Here is a 21,685-nt window from a genome sequence, read left to right as displayed (position 1 = left end):
GATGGAGTCTCACTCTGTCAAACAGGCTGGAGTGCAATGGCATGATCTCAGTTCACTGCAAGCTCCACCTCCTGAGTTCACACCATTCTCCTGCCTCGGCCTCCTGAGTAGCTGGGACTACAGGCGCCCGCCACCACACCCAGCTAATATTTTGTATTTTTAGTAGAGATGGGGTTTCACCATGTTAGCCAGGATAGTCTCGATCTCCTGACCGCATGATCCACCCGCCTCAGCCTCCCAAAATGCTGGGATTACAGGTGTGAGCCACCCAACCAAGCCAGTTTGTTTTCTGAGACGAAGTCTCATTCTGTCACCCAGGCTGAAGTGCAATGGCACGATCTCGGCTCACTGCAACCTCTGACTCCCAGGTTCAAGCAATTCTCCCACCTCAGCCTCCAGAGTAGCTGGGACTACAGGCGTCCGCCAACACACCTAGCTAATTTTTGTATTTTTAGTAGAGACAGGGTTTCACCATATTGGTCAGGCTGGTCTTGAACTCCTGACCTCATGATCCACCCACCTCAGCCTTCCAAAGTGCTGGGATTACAGGCTTAAGCCACCGCGCCTGGCTTTTTTTTTTTTTTGAGATGGAGTCTTGCTCTGTCGTCCAGGCTGGAGTGCAGCTGGGCGATCCCCGCTCACTGCAACCTCTGCCTCCCCGGTTCAAGCAATTCTCTGCCTCAGCATCCCAAGTAGCTGGGATTACAGGCACCTGCCACCGTGCCCAACTCATTTTTTTGTATTTTTAGTAGAGATGGGGTTTCTTTTTTTTTTTTGAGACGGAGTCTCGCTCTGTCACCCAGGCTGCAGTGCAGTGGCGCGATCTCGGCTCACTGCAAGCTCTGCCTCCCGGGTTCACGCCATTCTCCTGCCTCAGCCTCTCCGAGTAGCTGGGACTACAGGTGCCTGCCACCATGCCCAGCTAATTTTTTTTGTATTTTTAGTAGAAACGGGGTTTCACCGCAGTCTCAATCTCCTGACCTCGTGATCCGCCTGCCTTGGCCTCCCAAAGTGCTGGGATTACAAGCATGAGCCACCGCGCCCGGCCTGAGATGGGGTTTCACCATCTTGGCCAGGCTGGTCTTGAACTTCTGACTTTGTAAGTGACCTGCCTCAGCCTCCCAAAGTGCTGGGATTACAGGCGTGAGCCACCACGCCCAGCCCAATTAATTTTTTTTTTTTTTTTGAGATGGAGTCTCGCTCTGTCGCCTAGGCTGGAGTGCAGTGGCGCAATCTCGGCTCACTGCAAGCTCCGCCTCCCGGGTTCACGCCATTCTCCTGCCTCAGCCTCTCCAAGTAGCTGGGACTACAGGCGCCCACCACCACACCCGGCTAATTTTTTGTATTTTTAGTAGAGACGGAGTTTCACCGTGGTCTCGATCTCCTGACCTCGTGATCCACCCACCTCGGCCTCCCAAAGTGCTGGGATTACAAGCATGATCCACCGCGCCCAGCCCCAATTAATGTTTTTTATACAAGCATTATAGTTATCTTTATTATAACTTAAGAATAGAAAATCTTTTTTTTTTTTTTTTTAGTGATGGAGTCTTGCTCTGTTGCCCAGAGCTGGAGTGCAATGGTGGAATCTGCTCACTGCAACCTCCACCTCCCGGGTTCAAGCAATGTTCCTGCCTCAGTCTCCCAAGTAGCTGGGATTACAGGCGTGTGCCACTGTGCCCGGCTAATTTTTGTATTTTTTAGCAGAGACAGGTTTTCATCATGTTGGCCAGAATGGTCTCGAACTCCTGACCTCGTGATCCGCCCGCCTCGGCCTCCCAAAGTGCTGGGATTACAGGCGTGAGGCACCCCGCCCAGCCAGGAATATTAAATCTTAAAGCTAAGAAAAACCTCTGGTAATTATAGACCTCTATGAAAACCACCATTACTAATACAAATATGAAATATACTAAAGGCTTTTGTTAATGTCTATGTGTATATAATACATACATACATATTCATGTATTCTTTCACATTTGCCAGTTGTTGAAAATTAAAAAACAGAATATATACATAGATAAAAAATGAATTAAAATTTGCTATCTGGTGAAAAGTTTATTTAGCAGCTTAAAGAGAGATGAAGAAAGGGTGAATTGGACGATAAAGAAATGTCAGCCGGGCGTGGTGGCTCACACCCGTAATCCCAACACTTTGGGAGGCTGAGGCGGGCGGATCACGAGGTCAGGAGATCGAGACCATCCTGGCCAACATGGTGAAACCCTGTCTCTACTAAAACTTCAAAAATTAGCCAGGCTGGTGGCATACGCCTGTAGTCCCAGCTACTCGGGAGGCTGAGACAGGAGAATTGCTTGAACCTGAGAGTTGGAGGTTGCAGTGAGCCAAGATTGCCATTGCACTCCAGCCTGGCGACAGAACGAGACTCCATCTCAAAAAAAAAAAAAAAAAAAAAAAAAAAAGAAATGTCAACCAGGCGTGGTGGCTCACACCTGTAATCCCAGCACTTTGGAAGGCTGAGGTGGGCGGATCATGAGGTCGGATGACCAAGACCATCCTGGCTAACACGGTGAAACCCCATCTCTACTAAAAATACAAAAAAAAAAAGTTAGCCGGGCGTGGTGGCACACACCTGTAGTCCCAGCTACTCAGAAGGCTGAGACAGAAGAATCGCTTGAACCCAGGAGGCGGAGGTTGCAGTGAGCCGAGATTGTGCCACTGTACTCCAGCCTGGACGACAGAGCGAGGCTCCGTCTCAAAAAAAAAAAAAAAAAAAAAAAAAAAAAAAAAACAAGAAATGTCACAGAGGGCTTCACAGACAGATAAATGGAGATAAACTAGGAAAATGACAGTGAGATATGGAGGAACAGACAGGATCACGTATGTCTTCTATAAACAGCATAATGTGCAATTGATTGTAGCACAAAGTAGAGAAGAGAGTATTCAAAGATACAATATTAAATAATTTTTCCAGAGTAAACAAATGAATTATTAAATTCAGGAAGCCAAACAATCCCAATTTTGGATGTGTAAAACATAAATTTTATTTGTTTTGGATGTGCAAAACACTTATTTTGACTGCTTTTTAGAATTTCTCTGGCTTTGGTGGCTGTTTCACTAAGATGTGTTTAAGTTTGAAACACCACCAAAGACGGAGAATCTCTAAAAAGCAGCCAAGCCGGCCTGGTGGCTCATGCCTGTAATCCCAGCACTTTGAGAGGCCAAGGCAGGCGGACTGCCTGAGCTCAGGAGTTCGAGATCAGCCTGGGAAACAGGGTGAAACCCTGTCTCTACTAAAATACAAAAAACTAGCCGGGCGTGGCAGTGTGCGCCTATAGTCCCAGCTCCTCGAGAGGCTGAGGCAGGAGAATTGCTTGAACCCGGGAGGCAGAGGTTACAGTGAGCTGAAATCATGCCATCACACTCCAGCCTGGGCAACAGAGACTCCATCTTAAAAAAAAAAAAAAAAAAAAGGCAGCCAAAATAAACTGTTTCATTATGATGGAACACTTAGTAGAATGACAACAGACTGCTCAACAATTGTAAGTGAAAGTGTAAGACAATAGACTAATATTTGTAAAGTATCGAAAAAATATAACTGCCAATAGAGGGCTGCACGTGCTTTGGAAATATCATTCAAATAGAATAAAATGAGTCGGGCGCAGTGGCTCACGCCCATAATCCCAGCACTTTGGGAGGCCGAGGCAGGCGATCACCTGAGGTCCAGAGTTCAAGACCAGCCTGGCCAACATGGCAAAACCTCATCTCTACTAAAAATATAAAAATTAGCCAGGCATGGTGGTGTGCACCTGTAATCCCAGCTACTCGGGAGGCTGAAGCAGAATCGCTTGAATCGGGAAGGTGGAGGTTGCAGTGAGCCAAGATCATGCCACTGCACTCCAGCCTTAGAGAGTGAGATTCTGTCTCAAAAAAAAAAAAAAAAAAAAAAAAGAATAAAATGAGAAAAATACTTTTTTTTTTTGCTTCTGGAAATGGAAAGAATGGCATAACAAGTTATTTATTTTGTGTGTTTTTGGTTTTTTGTTTTTTTTTTTGAGATGGAGTCTCACTCTACTGCCCAGGCTGGAGTGCATTGGTGCGATCTCAGCCCACTGCAACCTCTGCCTGCCTCCCGGGTTCAAGCGATTCTCCTGCCTCAGCCTCCTGAGTAGCTGGGACTACAGGCGCATGCCACCATGCCCAACTAATTTTTGTATTATTAGTAGAGGCAGGGTTTCACCATGTTGGCCAGGCTAGTCTCGAACTCCTGACTTCGTGATCTGCCCACATCGGCCTCCCAAAGTGCTGGCATAACAGGTGTGAGCCGTCGTGCCCAGCCATAACAGGTTATTCTTACAGGCTTATTAGTACTATTTGATAACCATACATGTAAATTAGATACATATACTTTTATATATAAAGTCCTTATTACAATTTACTATAACCACCATAAGCCAAAGATAATACCTTGGGGTGAGGAAAGATGTTGCTCTTGCAGCTTCTCTTGAGAGGGGAGTCCCAAGTAGCTGAGAACAACATACTTTGTTTCATAGTGAAATCCCAGAGGCACAGTAGAAGAGGACGCCATTGAATTGGCTGGTGAGGCTCCAAAAAGGTCTACTTATGGATGTGTAAAACCTAAGAACAAAAAAGTAATTTTTTCAGTTTAAAGTTTATTACATGCCACTTTAACAGTTGTTTCACACCAAAATGTCTTGTGCAACTCTTGGAGTTTTTTTGTTTTTTTTTTTTGAGGTAGAGTCTCGCTCTTGTAGCTCAGGCTGGAGTGCAGTGGCGCAATCTCAGCTCACGGCAACCTCTGCCTCCCAGGTTCAAGCCACTGCACTCCAGCCTGGCAACAGAGCAACACTCTGTCTCAAAGAAAAAAAAAAAAAAAAGTACTGCACATACAATTACATGCAGTACATAATACTTGATAATCCTAGATGACTTACTGGTTTATGTATTTACTACACTTTTTATTGTTAGAGTGCACTCCCGCTTATAAAAAAAAAAAAAAAAAAAAAAGAAGTGAACTGTAAAGCCTCAGGGCAGGTGGTCCTCCAGGAGGGATTCCAGAAGGCATTGTTACCGGAAATGTCAACTCCATGGGTGTTACTGCCCCTGAAGACTGTCCTGTGGGACAAGATGTGGAGGTGGAAGACAGTGATATTAATAATCCTGACTCTGTGTAGGCCTGGGCTAATGAGTCTGTTTGTGTCTTAGTTTTTAGGAAAACAGTTTAAAAGGAAAAGGAAAAAAAAAATTAAAAAATAAAAACAAGCTTATAAAATAAGGATATAGGCAATGCATGGTGGCTCACGCATGTAATCCCAGAACTTTAGAAGGCCGAGGCGGGAGGACTGCTTGAGTCTAGGAGGTCAAGACCAGCCTGAGCAATATAGCAAGACTCCATCTCTACAAAAAAATTTAAAACATTAGCTGGGCGTGGCAGGGCATGCCTATGGTCCCAGCTACTCAGGAAGCTGAAGCGGGAGGATTGCTTGAGCCCAGGAGGTCAAGACTGCAGTGAGTTATAATTGCACCAATGCACACCAGCCTGGGAAACACTGCAAGACCCTGTCTTAAAAAAAGAGAAGGCAGGCCTGGCGCGGTGGCTCACGCCTATAATACCAGCACTTTGGGAGGCCGAGGCGGGCAGATCACGAGGTCAGGAGATCGAGACCATCCTGGCTAACACAGTGAAACCCCGTCTCTACTAAAAATACAAAAAAATTTAGCCAGGTGTGATGGCGGGCACCTGTAGTCCCTGCTACTCAGGAGGCTGAGGCAGGAGAATGGCATCAACCTGGGAGGCAGAGTTTGCAGTGAGCCGAGATCACACCACTGCACTCCAGCCTGGGCAACAGAGCGAGACTCCGTCCCCAAAAAAAAAAAAGAGAGAGAGAGAGAAGACAAAAAGTTAGGTGTGCTGGCTCATACCTGTAATCCCAGCACTTTGGGAAGCAGAGGCAGGTAGATTGCTTGAAACTGGCCTGACAACATGGTAACATACTAAAACCCTGTCTCTAAACAAATGTTAAAAATTAGCCAGGCATCTGGTGCACACCTATAATCCCAGCTACTCAGAAGCTGAGATGGGATGACTGCTTGAGCCCAGGAGGTAGAGGCTGCAGTGAGCCATGATCACGCCACTGCACTCCAGCCTGGGTGACACAGCAAGACCCTGTCTCAATAACAAAAACAAAAAGAAATAGAAGATAAAGCTTTCTGGTAATTTTTTTGTGTTCATTCAACACACATTTATTAAGCTGCAGGGTACTCTATAGGCATTAGACATGAATACAAACATGATAAATCACCAGACCTCAGGAGTTTTCATAGGAAACCAAAAATACATATAACAAAAATACAGACTGGAAAAAGAGGCAATGTTGGAAAAATTTAAGATCTGTGATAAGCAAACTAAGATAAATATCCTAGAATGATAAATAATTTTTAAAAATAGAAGCAGAATTTCAAATATACAAAATAAAATGGCTATAGATATATAAGTGGCTGGCATAGTGGCTCACGCTTATAATTCCAACTCTTTGGAAGGCCAAGGGAGGAGGATCACTTGAGGCCAGGAATTCAAGACCAGACTGGACAACACAGTGAGACCCTGTCTCTACAAAAAATAAAATTAGCCCTGGGTGTGGTGGCATGCGCCTATAGTCCTAGCTACTTGGGAGGCTAATAAGGCAGAAGGATCACTTGAGCCCAGGAGCTTGAGGTTACAGGGAGCTATGATCACATACCAATGCACTCCAGCCTGGGTGACAAAGCAAGACCCTGTCTCAAAAAAAAAAAAAAAAAATCATACTGGAGGTGGTAAGGAAGACAGACTGGAGAGTAGAGGCAAGGAGACAAGTTAGGAGAATATGGAAAAACCTCAGCAAGAGATGTAAGAAGGCATGAACTAGCATAGGAACAGAACATTGAAAAGGAAAGGATGGACAGGAAAAAGGTTAGGAATTCAAAGATCTATTGGTTAATTCAATGAGAGAGTGACCCAGGAAGCTGTAAAGTGGTATTACTCCTATTTCTCAAACCAGATAATATAGGAAGAGTTGGTTTTGGGAAGGATAAGGAAATCACTTTAGGGTATACAGACAGTCCCCAACTTACGAAAGTTTGGCTTACAATTTTTTCACTTTATGACAGCAGTGCAAACCGGATATGCATTCAGTAGAAACTGAACTTCAAGTATCCATACAACCACTCTGTTTTTTCTTTTTTTTTTTTTTGAGACTGAGTCTCGCTCTGTCCCCCAGGCTGGAGTGCCGTGGCGCAATCTCGGCTCACTGCAAGTTCCGCCTCCCGGGTTCACGCCATTCTCCTGCCTCAGCCTCCGGAGTAGCTGGGACTACAGGCACCCGCCACCATGCCCGGCTAATTTTTTGTATTTTTTAGTAGAGACGGGGTTTCACCGTGTTAGCCAGGATGGTCTCGATCTCCTGACCTCGTGATCCGCCCGCCTCAGCCTCTCGAAGTGCTGGGATTACAGGCTTGAGCCACCACACCTGACCTCACTCTGTTTTTTCACTTTCAATATGGTATTCAAGAAATCTGATGGCCGGGCACGATGGCTCATGTCTGTAACTCCACACTTTGGGAGGCTGAGGCGGGTGGATTACCTGAGGCCAGGAGTTCAAGATGAGCCTGGCCAACATGGCAAAACCCCATCTCTACTAAAAATACAAAAATTAGCCAGTCACGGTGGTGTGCACCTGTAGTCCCAGCTACTTGGGAGGCTGACACAGGAGAATCGCTTGAACCCAGGAGGAAGAGGTTGAAGTGAGCCGAGATCACACCACTGCACTCCAGCTTGGGCAACAAGAGCAAGACTGTCTCAAAAAAAAGAAATTTGATAAGATAGTCAACACTTTACTATAATATAGTTTACATATTTCATGATTTTACACAACTGTAGGCTATTGTGTTTTAAGCACACTTAAATGTGCTTAATGTGTGGCTGGGAACAGTGCTTCACATCTGTAATCCTAGCACTTTGGGAGGCCAAGGCAGAGGGATCACTTGAGCTTAGGAGCTTGAGACAAGCCTGGGCAACATGGCGAAATCCCATTTCTACAAAAAATTTAAAAAAATATATTTTGCTTAATGTGTTTTAGGCATAGACTAAGCTATGTTTGGTAGGTGTATTAAATGCATTTTCAACATATGATATTTTCCACCTACGATGAGTTTCTCAGAATGTAACCCCACTGTAAGTTGAGGAGCATCTGCACTGAATTTTCAAGTACCTACAGGTCATCGAGGTAGTGATACAGAACAAGCAGTTGGATATAAAGGTCTTTAAGAAGTCAGGTGTGGTGGCTCACGCCTGTAATCCCAGCATTTTGGGAGGCCAAGGCGGGTGGATCACACAATCAGGAGATCGAGACCATCCTGGCTAGCACAGTGAAGTTCTGTCTCTACCAAAAATAGAAAAAATTAGCCAGGCGTGGTGGCAGGTGCCTGTAGTCCCAGCTGCTCAAGAGGCTGAGGCAGAATCACTTGAACCCAGGAGGTGGAGCTTGCAGTGAGCCAAGATCGCGCCACTGCACTCCAGTCTGGGCAACAGAGCGAGACTCCATTTCAAAAAAAAAAAAAAAAAAGTCTTTAAGAAAGGTCTAGGCTGGACGCAGTGGCTCACGCCTGTAATCCCAGCACTTTGGGGAGCCCGAGGCAGGTAGATCACATGAGGTCAGGAGTTCAAGACCAGCCTGGCCAACATGGTGAAACCCCGTCTCTACTAAAAATACAAAAATTAGCTGGGCACAGTGGCAGGTGCCTGTAATCCCAGCTACTCGGGAGGCTGAGGCAGAAGAATAGATTGAACCTGGGAGGCAGAGCTTGCTGTAAGCTGAGATCGCTCACTGCACTACAGCCTGGGCAACAGAGTAAGACTCCGTCTCAAAAAAAAAAGAAAGAGGTCTAGGCTGGAGATACAAAATTCTAAGTATTCTGTATAAGTCAATCAAATTACCTAAGAAGCCAGGCGCGGTGGCTCACGCTTGTAATCCCAGCACTTTGGGAGGCCGAGGCGGGCGGATCACGAAGTCAGGAGATCGAGACCACGGTGAAACCTCGTCTCTACTAAAAATACAAAAAATTAGCCCAGCAAGTTGAGGCTGCAGTGAGCCTGGACTGCACCACTGCACTCCAGCCTGGGTGACAGAGCAAGATCCTGTCTTTAAAAAAAAAAAAAATGTGAATGAACAGTGATTTTCAATGGGAGGGGTGTGTCAAAATGTCAGGGGGAGTATAGCTTGTAAAAGAATATTCAATATACTTTCAGACTTGGAAAAGGAAAATCACCTATTATTTTCAGACTACAGACTATAGAAGGTAAGGCTCAGTAAATTTTCAGTCTTCTTTGCAGCAGTGATTCTCAGTGCTGGGACAAGAAGGAAAAATAACGTGCCTCCCACCGCCAATGTCACCAGAATAGGAGCCAGGGAAATTTTTATTTACTTATTTTAATAAAGGAGACATGGGCTACAAAACATGTTCAGAAATACTGGTATAATTGGCCGGGTGCGGTGGCTCACGCTTGTAATCCCAGCACTTTGGGAGGCCGAGGCAGGCAGATCACGAGGTCAGGAGATCGAGACCACGGTGAAACCCCGTCTCTACTAAAAATACAAAAAAAAATTAGCCGGGCGTGGTGGCAGGCGCCTGTAGTCCCAGCTACTCGGAGAGGCTGAGGCAGGAGAATGGCATGAACCCGGGAGGCGGAGCTTGCAGTGAGCCGAGATCGCGCCACTGCACTCCAACCTGGGTGACAGAGCGAGACTCCATCTCAAAAAAAAAAGAAATACTGGTATAATCTTAAAAAGAACACATTAGAATCCACTAACATTTAAGGGGTAGTCAAAAGATGAGAAGCTGGAAGAGGAACCCTTTCAGTCCAGATTGAAACAGAAAGGTAGAAAGAAAACCAGGAAAGACTGTGATCACAGAAGTCAGAGAGGCACTTCAATAAGAAGGCAGTGAACAACTGTGTCAAACGTAGTAACATGTCAAGAAGAGTGAAAATAAGAAGAGTCAGCCGGGCGCAGTGGCTCACGCCTGTAATCCCAGCACTTTGGGAGGCTGAGACGCGCAGATCACCTGAGGTCAGAAGTTCGAGATCAGCCGGGCCAACATGGTGAAACCCCATCTCTTCAAAAATACGAAAATTAGCTGGGCATGATGGCAGACGCCTGTAATCCCAGCTACTCAGGAGGCTGAGGCAGGAGAATCGCTCAGAGCAGGGAGGCAGAGGCTGCAGTGGGCCAAGATTACACCATTGCACTCCAGCTTGGATGACAGAGCAAAGTTCCATCTCAAAAAAAAAAAGAAACAAAAAAAGGGGGGTAGAATAGATAAAATTAATAACAATCTAAGCTTTTAGAAGTCTCTTCGGCAGCCAGGCACAGTGGCTCACGCCTGTAATCCCAGCACTTTGGGAGGCCGAGGCGGGTGTACCACCTGAGGTCAGGAGTTTAAGACCAGCCTGGCCAACATGGTGAAACCCGGTCTCTACTAAAAATACAAAAATTAGCCGGGTGTGGTGGCAGATGCCTGTAATCCCAGCTACTCAGGAGGCTGAGGCAGGAGAATCACTTGAATCCGGGAGGCAGAGGTTGCAGTGAGCCAAGATCGTGCCACTGCCCTATAGGCTGGGCGACAGAGCAAGACTCCATCTCAAAAAAAAAAAGTCTCTTTAGCAACAACCCTCTTTTGCTAGAAAATAAAAAATAAGTCTCAGTATTTCTTTGGTAGCAGGAAGAAGTATTTATATTTTGAATAAATGCTTTAAATTAAAAAATTGGCCGGGCGTGATGGCTCACGCCTGTAATCCCAGCACTTTGGGAGGCCGAGGCAGGCGGATCACCGCAGGTCAGGAGTTCCAGACCAGCCCGGGCAACCTGGTGAAACCCCATCCCTACTAAAATACAAAAATCAGCCAGGCGTGGTGGCGTGCACCTATAATACCAGCCACTCCGGAGGCTGAGGCAAGAGAATTGCTTGAGCCTGGGAGGCAGAAGTTGCAGTGAGCCAAAATCATGCCACTGCACTCCAGCCTGTGTGACAGAGCTAGACTCCGTCTCCCAAAAAAAAAAAAAAATTGAGCCGGGCACAGGTTCATGCCCATAACCCCAATACTGTAGGAGGCTGAGGCAGGAAGCGAGCCTGACCCCAGGAGACTGAGGCTGCAGTGAGCCTGTGATAATACCACTGTACTCCAGCCTGAGCGACAGGGTAACACCCTGTCTCTAATTAAAAGAAAAAAATTGATATTCTCTAATTTGTTGTATTCAAATTTGTTGTATTTATCAAGAATCCACATCACTGAAGTCATTTGCCAACCCAAAAGCCAGAGACAAACTACAAATCACCAAGTTTCCGAATTTGATTTTTAGCCTAATGTTCTTCAAATTTTCTTATAAAACCTGATTGTGTAATTATAAATGCAATCTTAATCATGAATTTCATTATCTTCCATCTTTAATTCTAGTATATATGCTAAAGCCCATATATCTATATATCTGGTGAAGGATTATATTTATTCATTTAAATCTAATATAGTTTTCAGACTTTAAATGCGTATTTATCATTCTGGTTATAAACATACCAGACCTACAGTATAAAACAGCCATTCAACTTTTTTTTTTTATTTTTAAATTTTTTGTAGCAATGGAGTCTCACTATGTTGCCCCAGCTGGTCTCAAACTCCAGGCCCCAAGTGATCCTCCAACCTTAGCCTCCCAAATTGCTGGGATTACAAGCATGAGCCACCATATCTGGCCCCAACTTCTAATTTAGCTTGAGCTTCCAGTTGTGTAGCAACGAAGCAGCTCCTTCAGGACTATGGTTAAACGGGGAAAAGTCAGATCCCAAGAACACTATTATATAACTAGAACATTTGTATTAAATTATAGGACAAAGGTATTGATAATAGGCCAAGTGTAAACTCCACAGCACTACTACAGGGTTATGTCTCTAAGCACAAAATGGGAGAGGACACCCACTTCCTTTGCAACATTCTGCAGTGTCTAATAAGTATATTGCACAATGAACTTTGGCATTTTTTTTTTTTTTTGAGACAGTCTCTGTCACCCAGGCTGGAACGCAGTGGCGTGACCTTGGCTCACTGCAACCTTTGCCTCCTGGGTTCAAGTGATTCTCCTGCCTCAGCCTCCCAAGTAGCTCGGACTATAGGGGTGTGCCACCAAGCCCGGCTAATTTTTTGTATTTTTTAGTAGAGACGGGGGTTTCACCGTGTTAGCCAGGATGGTCTCGATCTCCTGACCTCCCGATCCGGCCACCTTGGCCTCCCAAAGTGCTGGGATTACAGGCGTGAGCCACTGCGCCTGGAGGGACTTAGGCATTTCTAATAAACATCATATATAAATTACATCTTCGTGACATCTCTGTTTCTAAAGCATTTTTCTATGTGTTGTCACAGTAATCCTCTATACTTGAATGAAAATTTTATAGATGGAGAAACAAGAACGATTTATTTGCCTAAAATCATACATCTAGTTAACAGCACAACCACTTATTTGGGTACACCGTCTTCACTTCCTCTTAGCCCTTAACTGCATTTATTCAACACATATTTACTGCATGCCAGATAATGTACTAGGTGAGAGGAATGCAGAGGTGAAAACACTAACACTAGTAATACGGGAGGATACGGTAGCAAAATAAGGTGGTTTTTATAGTATCACAGACCCAGAGTACTGAAAGAAGCAAATTTGTCAGTTTTGAGAATGGATGGGGAAAAAACAAAAAGCTAGATTGGATGAAGGGTAATTATGACGCAGGACCATCACCTAGAGCTTTTGTAGAAGCACTTTGGGAGGCCAAGGCAGGCAGACCATGAGGTCAGAAGTTCGAGACCAGCCTGGCCAACACAGTGAAACCCCATCTACACTAAAAATACAAAAATTAGGCCAGGTACGGTGGCTCACACCTGTAACCCCAGAACTTTGGGAGGCCAAGGCGAGCGGATCACGAGGTCAGGAGATCAAAACCAGCCTGGCTAACACAGTGAAACCCCGTCTCTACTAAAAATACAAAAAATTAGCCAGGCGTGGTGGCAGGCACCTGTAGTCCCAGCTACTCAGGAGGCTGAGGCAGGAGAATGGCGTGAACCCGGGAGGCGGAGCTTGCGGTGAGCCGAGATCCTGCCACTGCATTCCAGCCTGGGTGACAGAGCGAGACTCCATCTCAAAAAATATGTAGTTCATATATACACACACACACACACACACACACACACACACACATTAGCTGGGCGTGGTGGCAGCTGCCTGTAATCCCATGTACTCTGGAGGCCAAGGCAGGAGAATCACTTGAACCAGGGAGGCGGAGGCTGCAGTGAAATGAGATCGCACAACTGCACTCCAGCCTCGGCGACAGAGCTAGACTCTATCTCAAAAAAAAAAAAGACATATTTCAAGATTCTTTTCAAATGATGAGAGGGACATATAGTTACTTTTACTCATTGAATTTTATCTAATAGGACCTCTTAGAATTCAAGTTAGTACAAGTGTTCTTGGTATCAAGAAGTGATTAAATACATAGATGATCTTAACTATAAAAATTGTTATCTTGGCTGGGCACAGTGGCTCATGTCTGTAATTCCAGCACTTTGGGAGGGTGAGGTGGGCGGATCACCTGAGGTCAGGAGTTCGAGACCAGCTTGACCAATATGATGAAACCCCGTCACTATTAAATACAAAAATTAGCCTAGCGTGGTGGCATGCACCTGTAATCCCAGCTACTCGGGAGGCTGAGATAGGAGAATGGCCTGAACCCAGGAGGTGCAGGTTGCAGTGAGCCGAGATTGTGCCATTGCACTCCAGCCTGGGCAACAAGAGCAAGAAACTCTGTCTCAAAAAAAAAAAAAAAACTGCTATAATTTGTACAATTCAAACTATTAAACATAATATGTAACCCATCTGTTTCTTTCTGTGCCTTACTCTTTTTACTTTGTTCCTCTATTAAGTTTCAAGTAGAGTTGTCCCTTGGTACGCATGTGGGATTGGTTCCAGGATACCTGCGGATATCAAAATCCTCAGATGCTCAAGTTCCTTATACAAGATGGTGTGGTATTTGTATATAACCTACTCACTTCCTCCCTCTCACATACTTTTAAGTCATTTCTAGATTACTTATAATACCTAAGACAATGTAAATGCCATTAAATAGCTGTTATACTGCATTGGTATCATTTATATTGTTTTTATTGTTATTTGTGTTTTTTTCCAAAATATTCTCCAATCAAGACTGGTGGAATCTGCAGAGACATGGAAACTGGATAAAGAGGGCCAACTGTGGTTGCCAGCCAAACAGCCTAAGGAAACCTAGAGTAACTTCATGCTGTGTTTATGTATTCATTTGGTGTCATCTCCAAAACCAGCCACAATAAAACATCCATGAATCTTCAACAACAAATGTATATCCACAATTCTACAATATATGGTTTATTTTCTTTTCTAAACCAGATTTCTATTACAAGTACCAGGCCGGACGCGGTGGCTCAAGCCTGTAATCCCAGCACTTTGGGAGGCCGAGGCGGGCGGATCACGAGGTCAGGAGATCGAGACCATCCAGGCTAACACGGTGAAACCCCGTCTCTACTAAAAACACAAAAAATTAGCCGGGCGTGTTGGCGGGCGCCTGTAGTCCCAGCTACTTGGGAGGCTGAGGCAGGAGAATGGCTTGAACCCGGGAGGCGGAGCTTGCAGTGAGCCAAGATCGCGCCACCGCACTCCACCCTGGGGGACAGAGCAACACTCCGTCTCAAAAAGAAAAAAAAAAAAAAAAGTACCAGTCCAAGTTCAAAAAAAAAAAAGTACCAGTCCAAGTTCCAGAATGCTGCCAGTGCTGATTATGTTGTAGGAATTAGACACTTTTTATGAAACATAATCAGAAGGTACACAGCAGCTATTAAATCCTACTATAAACTCGGCATGGTGGCTCACGCCTATACTTCCCAGCACTTTGGGAAGCCAAGGTGGGTGGATTACTTGAGGCCAGGAGTTGGAGACCAGCCTGGCCAACATGGTGAAACCCCGTCTCTACTAAAAATATAAAAATTAGCCAGGCGTGGCGGCCTGTGCCTGTAATCCCAGCTACTCAGGAAGCTGAGGCATGAGAATCGCTTGAACCGAGAAAGCAGAGGTTGTAGTGAGCCTAGATTGCGCTTCAGCCTGTGCAAAAGAGACTCTGTCTCCAAAAAAAAAAAAAAAATCCTACTATTAGTTCTTACGTAAAGCAAATATGCAGCAATATGAGTGTCTTTTGTATTTGTTTCCCAAACTTGTCCCATCAAATTACTTTGGATGCCTATTTAAAAAGAAATTCCTAGGCTGGGTGTGGTGGCTCATGCCTGCAATCCAAGCACTTTGGGAGGCCGAGGTGGGTGGATCACGAGGTTAGGAGATCGAGACCATCCTGGCCAACATGGTGAAACCTCGTCTCTACTAAAAATACAAAAAACTAGCTGGGCGTGGTGGCGTGTGCCTATAATCCCAGCTACTCGGGAAGCTGAGGTGGGAGAATCCCTTGAACCAGGGAGTCAGAGGTTGCAGTGAACTGAGATCGTGCCATTGCACTCCAGCCTGATGACAAAGCAGAGCTCCGTCTCAAAAAGAAAAAAAGAAAAAAAAAAAAGAAATTCCTGGCACTCACAATAGATATACTAATTTAGAATATCATACTTATACTGTATTCTCTAACCTCACAGAACGAAAACCAAAACACCCTATAGTTTAACACATTTTAATAAATTATTTAAAAAACCTGTTTTTAAATTTCCTTCAACTAAAATATTATAAGATTATTAAATGCAGTCAGGCGTAGTGGCTCACACCTATAATCCCAGCACTTTGGAAGGCCAAGGCAGGCGGATCACGAGGTCAAGAGATTGAGACCATTCTGGCCAACATGGTGAAACCCTGTCTCTACTAAAAATACAAAAATTAGCTGGGCATGGTGGCACGCACTTGTAGTCCCAGTTACTTCAGAGGGCTGAGAGAGGAGAATGGTGTGAACCTGGGAGGCAGAGGTTGCAATGAGCCGAGATAGTGCCACTGCACTCCAGCCTTGTGACAGAGCAAGAATCCGTCTCAAAAAAAAAAAAAAAAAAAGAATTATTAAATGCTCCAGTAATACAGAGTTGAACACAACTACAATCCCAGTTTATAAAGACAAAAATAAAAATTCACAGATAAATCCATCACAAATCAAAAATCTGTAATTTTAAACATTAATAGACCAGGCAAAGTTGCTCATGCCTGTAATCCTAGCATTTTGGGAGACCAGATGGGCAGATCACCTAAGGTCGGGAGTTCGAGACCAGCCTGGCCAACATGGTGAAACCCCATCTCTACTAAAAATACAAAAATTAGCTGGGTGTGGTGGTGTGCGTCTGCATTCCCAGCTATTCAGGAGGCTGAGCCAGGAATCACCTGAGCCCGGGAAGCGGAGTTTGTAGTGAGCCGAGATCACACCACTGCACTCCAGTCTGGACAACAGAGTGAGATTCTGTCTCAAAATAAAAAAGTTGGCCGGGCGCGGTGGCTCTCGCCTGTAATCCCAGCACTTTGGGAGGCTGAGGAGGGCGGATCACAAGGTCAGGAGATCAAGACCATCCTGGCTAACACGGTGAAACCACATCTCTACTAAAAATACAAAAAATTAGCCGGGCATGGTGGCGGGTGCCTGTAGTCCCAGCTACACACCTCCTGGCGTGAACCCAGGAGGCGGGGCGTGCAGTGAGCCGAGATCGCACCACTGCACTCCAGTCTGGCCGACAGAGTGAGACTCTGTCTCAAAAAAAATAAAATAAAATAGGCCGGGCGCAGTGGCTCACACTTGTAATCCCAGCACTTTGGGAGGTCGAGGTGGGCGGATCACAAGGTCAGGAGATCGAGACCACGGCGAAACCCTGTCTCTACTAAAAATACAAAAAATTAGCCGGGGGTGGTGGCGGGCGCCCGTAGTCCCAGCTACTCGGAGAGGCTGAGGCAGGAGAATGGCGTGAACCCGGGAGGCGGAGCTTGCAGTGAGCCGAGATCGCGCCACTGCACTCCAGCCTAGGCGACAGAGCGAGACCCTGCCTCGAAAAATAAATAAATAAATAAAATAAAACAAAATAAAATAAAAATAAAAAAGCAAACAACAACAACAACAAAACATTAAGTTTCTTGGCTATCAGCTCTTTAGTCTCATGACTCACTGGTGGCTTGAATAGGGAATTTTTTTTAAGTTCCACAAGTTAACATGGAGTCCAAAGCTATTTTTTTTTTTTTTTTTGAGACTGGAGTGCAGTGGCGCGATCTCGGCTCACTGCAAGCTCCGCCTCCCGGGTTCACACCATTCTCCTGCCTCAGCCTCACGAGTAGCTGGGACTACAGGCGCCCGCCACGGCGCCCGGCTAATTTTTTGTATTTTTTTTAGTAGAGATGGGGTTTCACCGTGTTAGCCAGGATGGTCTCGATCTCCTGACCTCGTGATCCGCCCGCCTCAGCCTCCCAAAGTGCTGGGATTACAGGCTTGAGCCACCGTGCCTGGCCAAAGCTATTTTCTAATCCATGCTTTACCAGCTCCTATTGAATTCTAAGACTGTCTCTGAAAGAGGGTAAAATAATCCTAATAAAAATTATGAAATGGCCGGGCATGGCAGCTCACACCTGTAATCCCAGCACTTTGGGAGGCTGACGCAGGTGGATCACCTAAGGTCGGGAGTGAAGACCTCACAAGAGTGAAACTCCATCTCAAAAAAAAAAATTATGAAATGGTAAAAAAATTCACCCCACCCATCTGAAAAATGCAACTGGACAAGTATCATTTTTAAAACTCAGCAGACACTAGAACTCTAGTGTAGACACTACCCCCTTTCCATTAAAACAGGCCTAATTGTTCAATCTTGTGTTAAGAGCTACCCAAAAATATTTTCCCTCAGCAGTTGGCATTTGCAGATAATTCAGAGAACTGCCTTACTTTCATCCCGTCCTAGATAATCTGACTTTCACAATAATTAGGCTTCCTGTATATGGCTTGTGTAAATGGAGGACATAAAATTCAGTTACTCTGTTCCACTTCTAGATACATATCAGAGAAAAATGAAAACGCGTCTACACAAAAATTTGCACATGAATGCTCAAAGCAGCATTACAGACTAGGTGTGGTGGCTCATGCCTATAATCCCAGCACTTTGGGAGGCAGAGGCAAGAGGATCACTTGAGTCAAAGAATTTGTGACCAGCCTGGGCAACATGGAAAAACCCCATCTCTGCGAAAAACACACAAAAAATTAGCTGGGTATGGTGGTGTGTGCCTGTAATCCCAGCTACTCAGAAGGCTGAGGCAGAATCGCTTGAACCCAGGAGGCAGAGGCTGAGGTGAGCTGAGATGGCACTATTGCACTCCAGCCTGGGCAACAAGAGTGAAATGCCATCTCAAAAAAAAAAAAATGCCCATCAACTGATTTTTAAAATGTGGTATGTCCACACAATGGAATAGAATGCAGCAATAAAAAGGAATAAAGTACTGCACTACATCTTGGATAAACTCTGAAAACATTATGCTAAGTGAAAGAAGCCAGACAGGCCGGGCGTGGTGGCTCACGTCAGTAATCCCGGCACTTTGGGAGGCCAGGGTCGGTGGATCACCTGAGGTCAGGAGCTGGACACCAGCCTAGCCAACATGGTGAAACCCCATCTCTACTAAAAATACAAAAATTAGCTGGGTGTGGTGGCACCCACCTGTAATCCCAGCTACTCTGAGTTACAGTTACTGGGACTGAGTTACAGTCTCAGTCTACTTTGAGACTGAGTTAGGTTCAACCTGGGAGTCCGAGGTTGCAGTGAGATCGTGCCACCGCACTCCAGCCTGGCGACAGTGAGACTCCGTCACAAAAAAAAGAGAAGCCAGACACAAAAGACCACATATTATCCAGGAGTGGTGGCTCACACCTGTAATCCCAGCACTTTGGGAGACCAACGTGGGCGGATAACAAGGTCAGGAGATGGAAACCATCCTGGTTAACACAGTGAAACCCCGTCTCTACTAAAAATACAAAAAATTAGCCAGGCATGGTGGCGGCCGCCTGTAGTCCCAGTTACTCGGGAGGCTGACGCAGGAGAATGGCGTGAACCCAGGAGGTGGAGCTTGCAGTGAGTCGAGATGGCACCACTGCACTCCAGCCTGGGCAACAGAGTGAGTGAGACTCATTCCCACAAAAAAAAAACAAAACACATATTACGTGATTTCATTTATGTGAAATCTCCAGAATAGGCAAATCCATAGACGGAAAGTAGATCAGTGGTTGCCCGAGGGTCGGGGTAGGGGGGCCAGTAATAAAGAATGACTGTTAATGGGTATGAGAGTCTCTTTTTGAGGTGATGAAAATGATTGTGGTGGTGGGTGCACAACTCTGTGAATATACTAAAAAGTACTGAATTGTACAATGGTGAGTTGTACAGTATGTTAATTATATTTCAATAAAGTTGTTAAAAAAATCAGCTACTCCAATCCTTTTGTGGTTCATAAAGAACCAAGATGACTGGGTTTCATGCTAATGCATGACATGTGCCTCCCTCAATCATGTTGCCTCATGGCACATTACCGTCTGAGGAAGAACAAGAAAAAAAAATAAACCAATCTGAAAATACCACCCACCCCCACTCTGTATATATATTAAACAAGAACTCTTGGTGAACATTTATTTGGAATAAGATACAAATCAAAATCCTGTCTGAAAAATGATAAATGCAGACTGGAACTACTAAGTGAATGTTTAAAACTTGTGTTTTGTATGCCTAAAGTATTTCACAATAAAATACATATCTATTTAGGCCGGGCGCAGTGGCTCACGCCTGTAATCCCAGCACTTTGGGAGGCCGAGGTGGGCGGATCACGAGGTCAGGAGATCGAGACCATTCTGGCTAACACAGTGAAACCCCGTCTCTACTAAAAATGCAAAAAACTAGCCGGGCGTGGTGGCGGCTGCCTGTAGTCCCAGCTACTCGGGAGGCTGAGGCAGGAGAATGGCATGAACTCGGGAGGTAGAGCTTGCAGTGAGCCGAGATCGTGTCATTGCACTCCAGCCTGGGCGACAGAGCAAGACTCTGTCTCGAAAAAAAAAAAATTATATATATATAAAAAATTAATAAATAAACATACATATATTTTTTGAGTCAGGGTCTCTGTCATCCACACTGAAGTACAGTGGAGCAATCACAGCTCACAGCAGCCTTGATCTCCCAGGCTCAAGCAGTCCTCCCTCTGGCCTCAGTCTTCCAAGTAGCTGGGACCTATGCCTGGCTAATTTTTTTTTTTTTTTTTTTTTAATTTTTTGTGAAGACAAGGTCTCCTTATGTTGCCCAGGCTGGTCTCGAACTCCTGGGCTCAAGCAATGCTCCTGCCTGAGCCTCCCAAAGTGCTGGGATTACAGTGAGGCATCGCATACAGCCAAATAAAATGCTGTTAATGATTATTACTGTTGCAAACCACTTGTCCTAAAAGCTTAATGTGTGTGATATTTAATACATGTTGATTAGATTATGTGCTAGTAAACACAAGTCTGTTTTTTTACAAGACTGATTGGATATAGCCTTAGACATCTTTCAACTGAATTCAACTACTGGTCCTTGCTGTAGGAGACGGCTTAAAATAAAAAGTGTATCCAACTACTGAATATACTCTTCCACATAAAAAATGAGCCATTGGAAAAAAAACACAGAATAGTACCTGACCACTCAGAGTAAAAAGAATTTCAATACCCTTAACTGCCTATTACCAAATGAAGAATACTTCATTTGAGGAAGAGAGGGAGTTAAAAATGAAAAGAATACTTCATGAGGCGGCGGGGGGGGTGGTTAAAAAAAATGTATCACCGTGCTTGGTGGCTCACACCTGTAATCCCAACACTTTGGGAGGCTGAGGCGGGGGGCGGGGGAGATGACCACAGATTGGGAGTTCGAGACCATCCTGACCAACATGGTGAAACCCCGTCTCTACTAAAAATATAAAATTAGCCCCGCGTGGTGGCGCATGCCTGTAATCCCAGCTACTCGGGAGGCTGAGGCAGGAGAATCGCTTGAACCCAGGAGGCGGAGGTTGCGGTAAACCGAGATCACGCCATTGCACTCCAGCCTAGGCAACAAGAGGGAAACTGTCTCAAAAAAAAAAAAGAAGGTATCTGAAGGGTGTGACAACTCATCCAAGGTCACACAAGTCAGGACAGAGAGCAACATTCTGCTTTATACTAAACCTCCAGGAGAAATCTTACAATTTCGCCAAAGAAGTTTTTGTTTTGTTTTATGTAACAAAAACAAAAAAATAAAAGTAAGGAGGGAGGGCTGTCAGCTTAGTTCAAACTTCTAAACAGAGACAGTGAGATAGCTATTTTGAATAAACAAACACTTGTGCAGGGAGTGGCTAGGAGCTAACCAAAGCTATCAGTCAACAGCATGTGAACAACTGGCCAGATCCGTCCGATTTTCAACGCTAGGTTAGCGCCTCCACTCAAAAAGTCGGTTATGAAGGCAAGAAACAGGATCTTTACAGAATGTTGGGAGGATAAATCAAGGGGGAAAAATGACTCCGTGTGAACTGTACTGCCTCCAAGGGCAAGAAGGCAGTTTTTTTCTGAAAAAATAGGTGTCAGAACAGCAGTGAATTAAGGTTAAGAAACAAGACTAACAATCTCTGAGAAGAAACGA

General features: G+C 45.0%; 1 protein-coding gene and 1 non-coding gene across 2 annotated transcripts in view; one reads left to right on the top strand and one right to left on the bottom strand.

Annotated features, from left to right (window-relative positions):
• Nucleotides 1-21,685, bottom strand: part of BCL2L13 (BCL2 like 13) — a 101,801-nt gene that overhangs the window by 79,526 nt on the left and 590 nt on the right. Inside the window, 1 exon segment of the mRNA XM_030815778.1 lies at nucleotides 4,420-4,590. Within this exon segment, the coding sequence (XP_030671638.1) occupies nucleotides 4,420-4,540 (121 nt within the window). The 5' untranslated portion in view covers nucleotides 4,541-4,590.
• On the top strand, nucleotides 19,493-19,596 carry LOC115836192. The gene has a single exon (XR_004031175.1). It is a non-coding gene; the product is annotated as a small nucleolar RNA U13 (small nucleolar RNA).

Source organism: Nomascus leucogenys, chromosome 7b (assembly GCF_006542625.1).
Source record: "Nomascus leucogenys isolate Asia chromosome 7b, Asia_NLE_v1, whole genome shotgun sequence".
In the NCBI taxonomy this organism is placed as follows: Eukaryota; Metazoa; Chordata; class Mammalia; order Primates; family Hylobatidae; genus Nomascus; species Nomascus leucogenys.
Note: the sequence above shows the minus strand (reverse complement) of the source record. Positions and strands in the feature narration are given on the sequence as shown.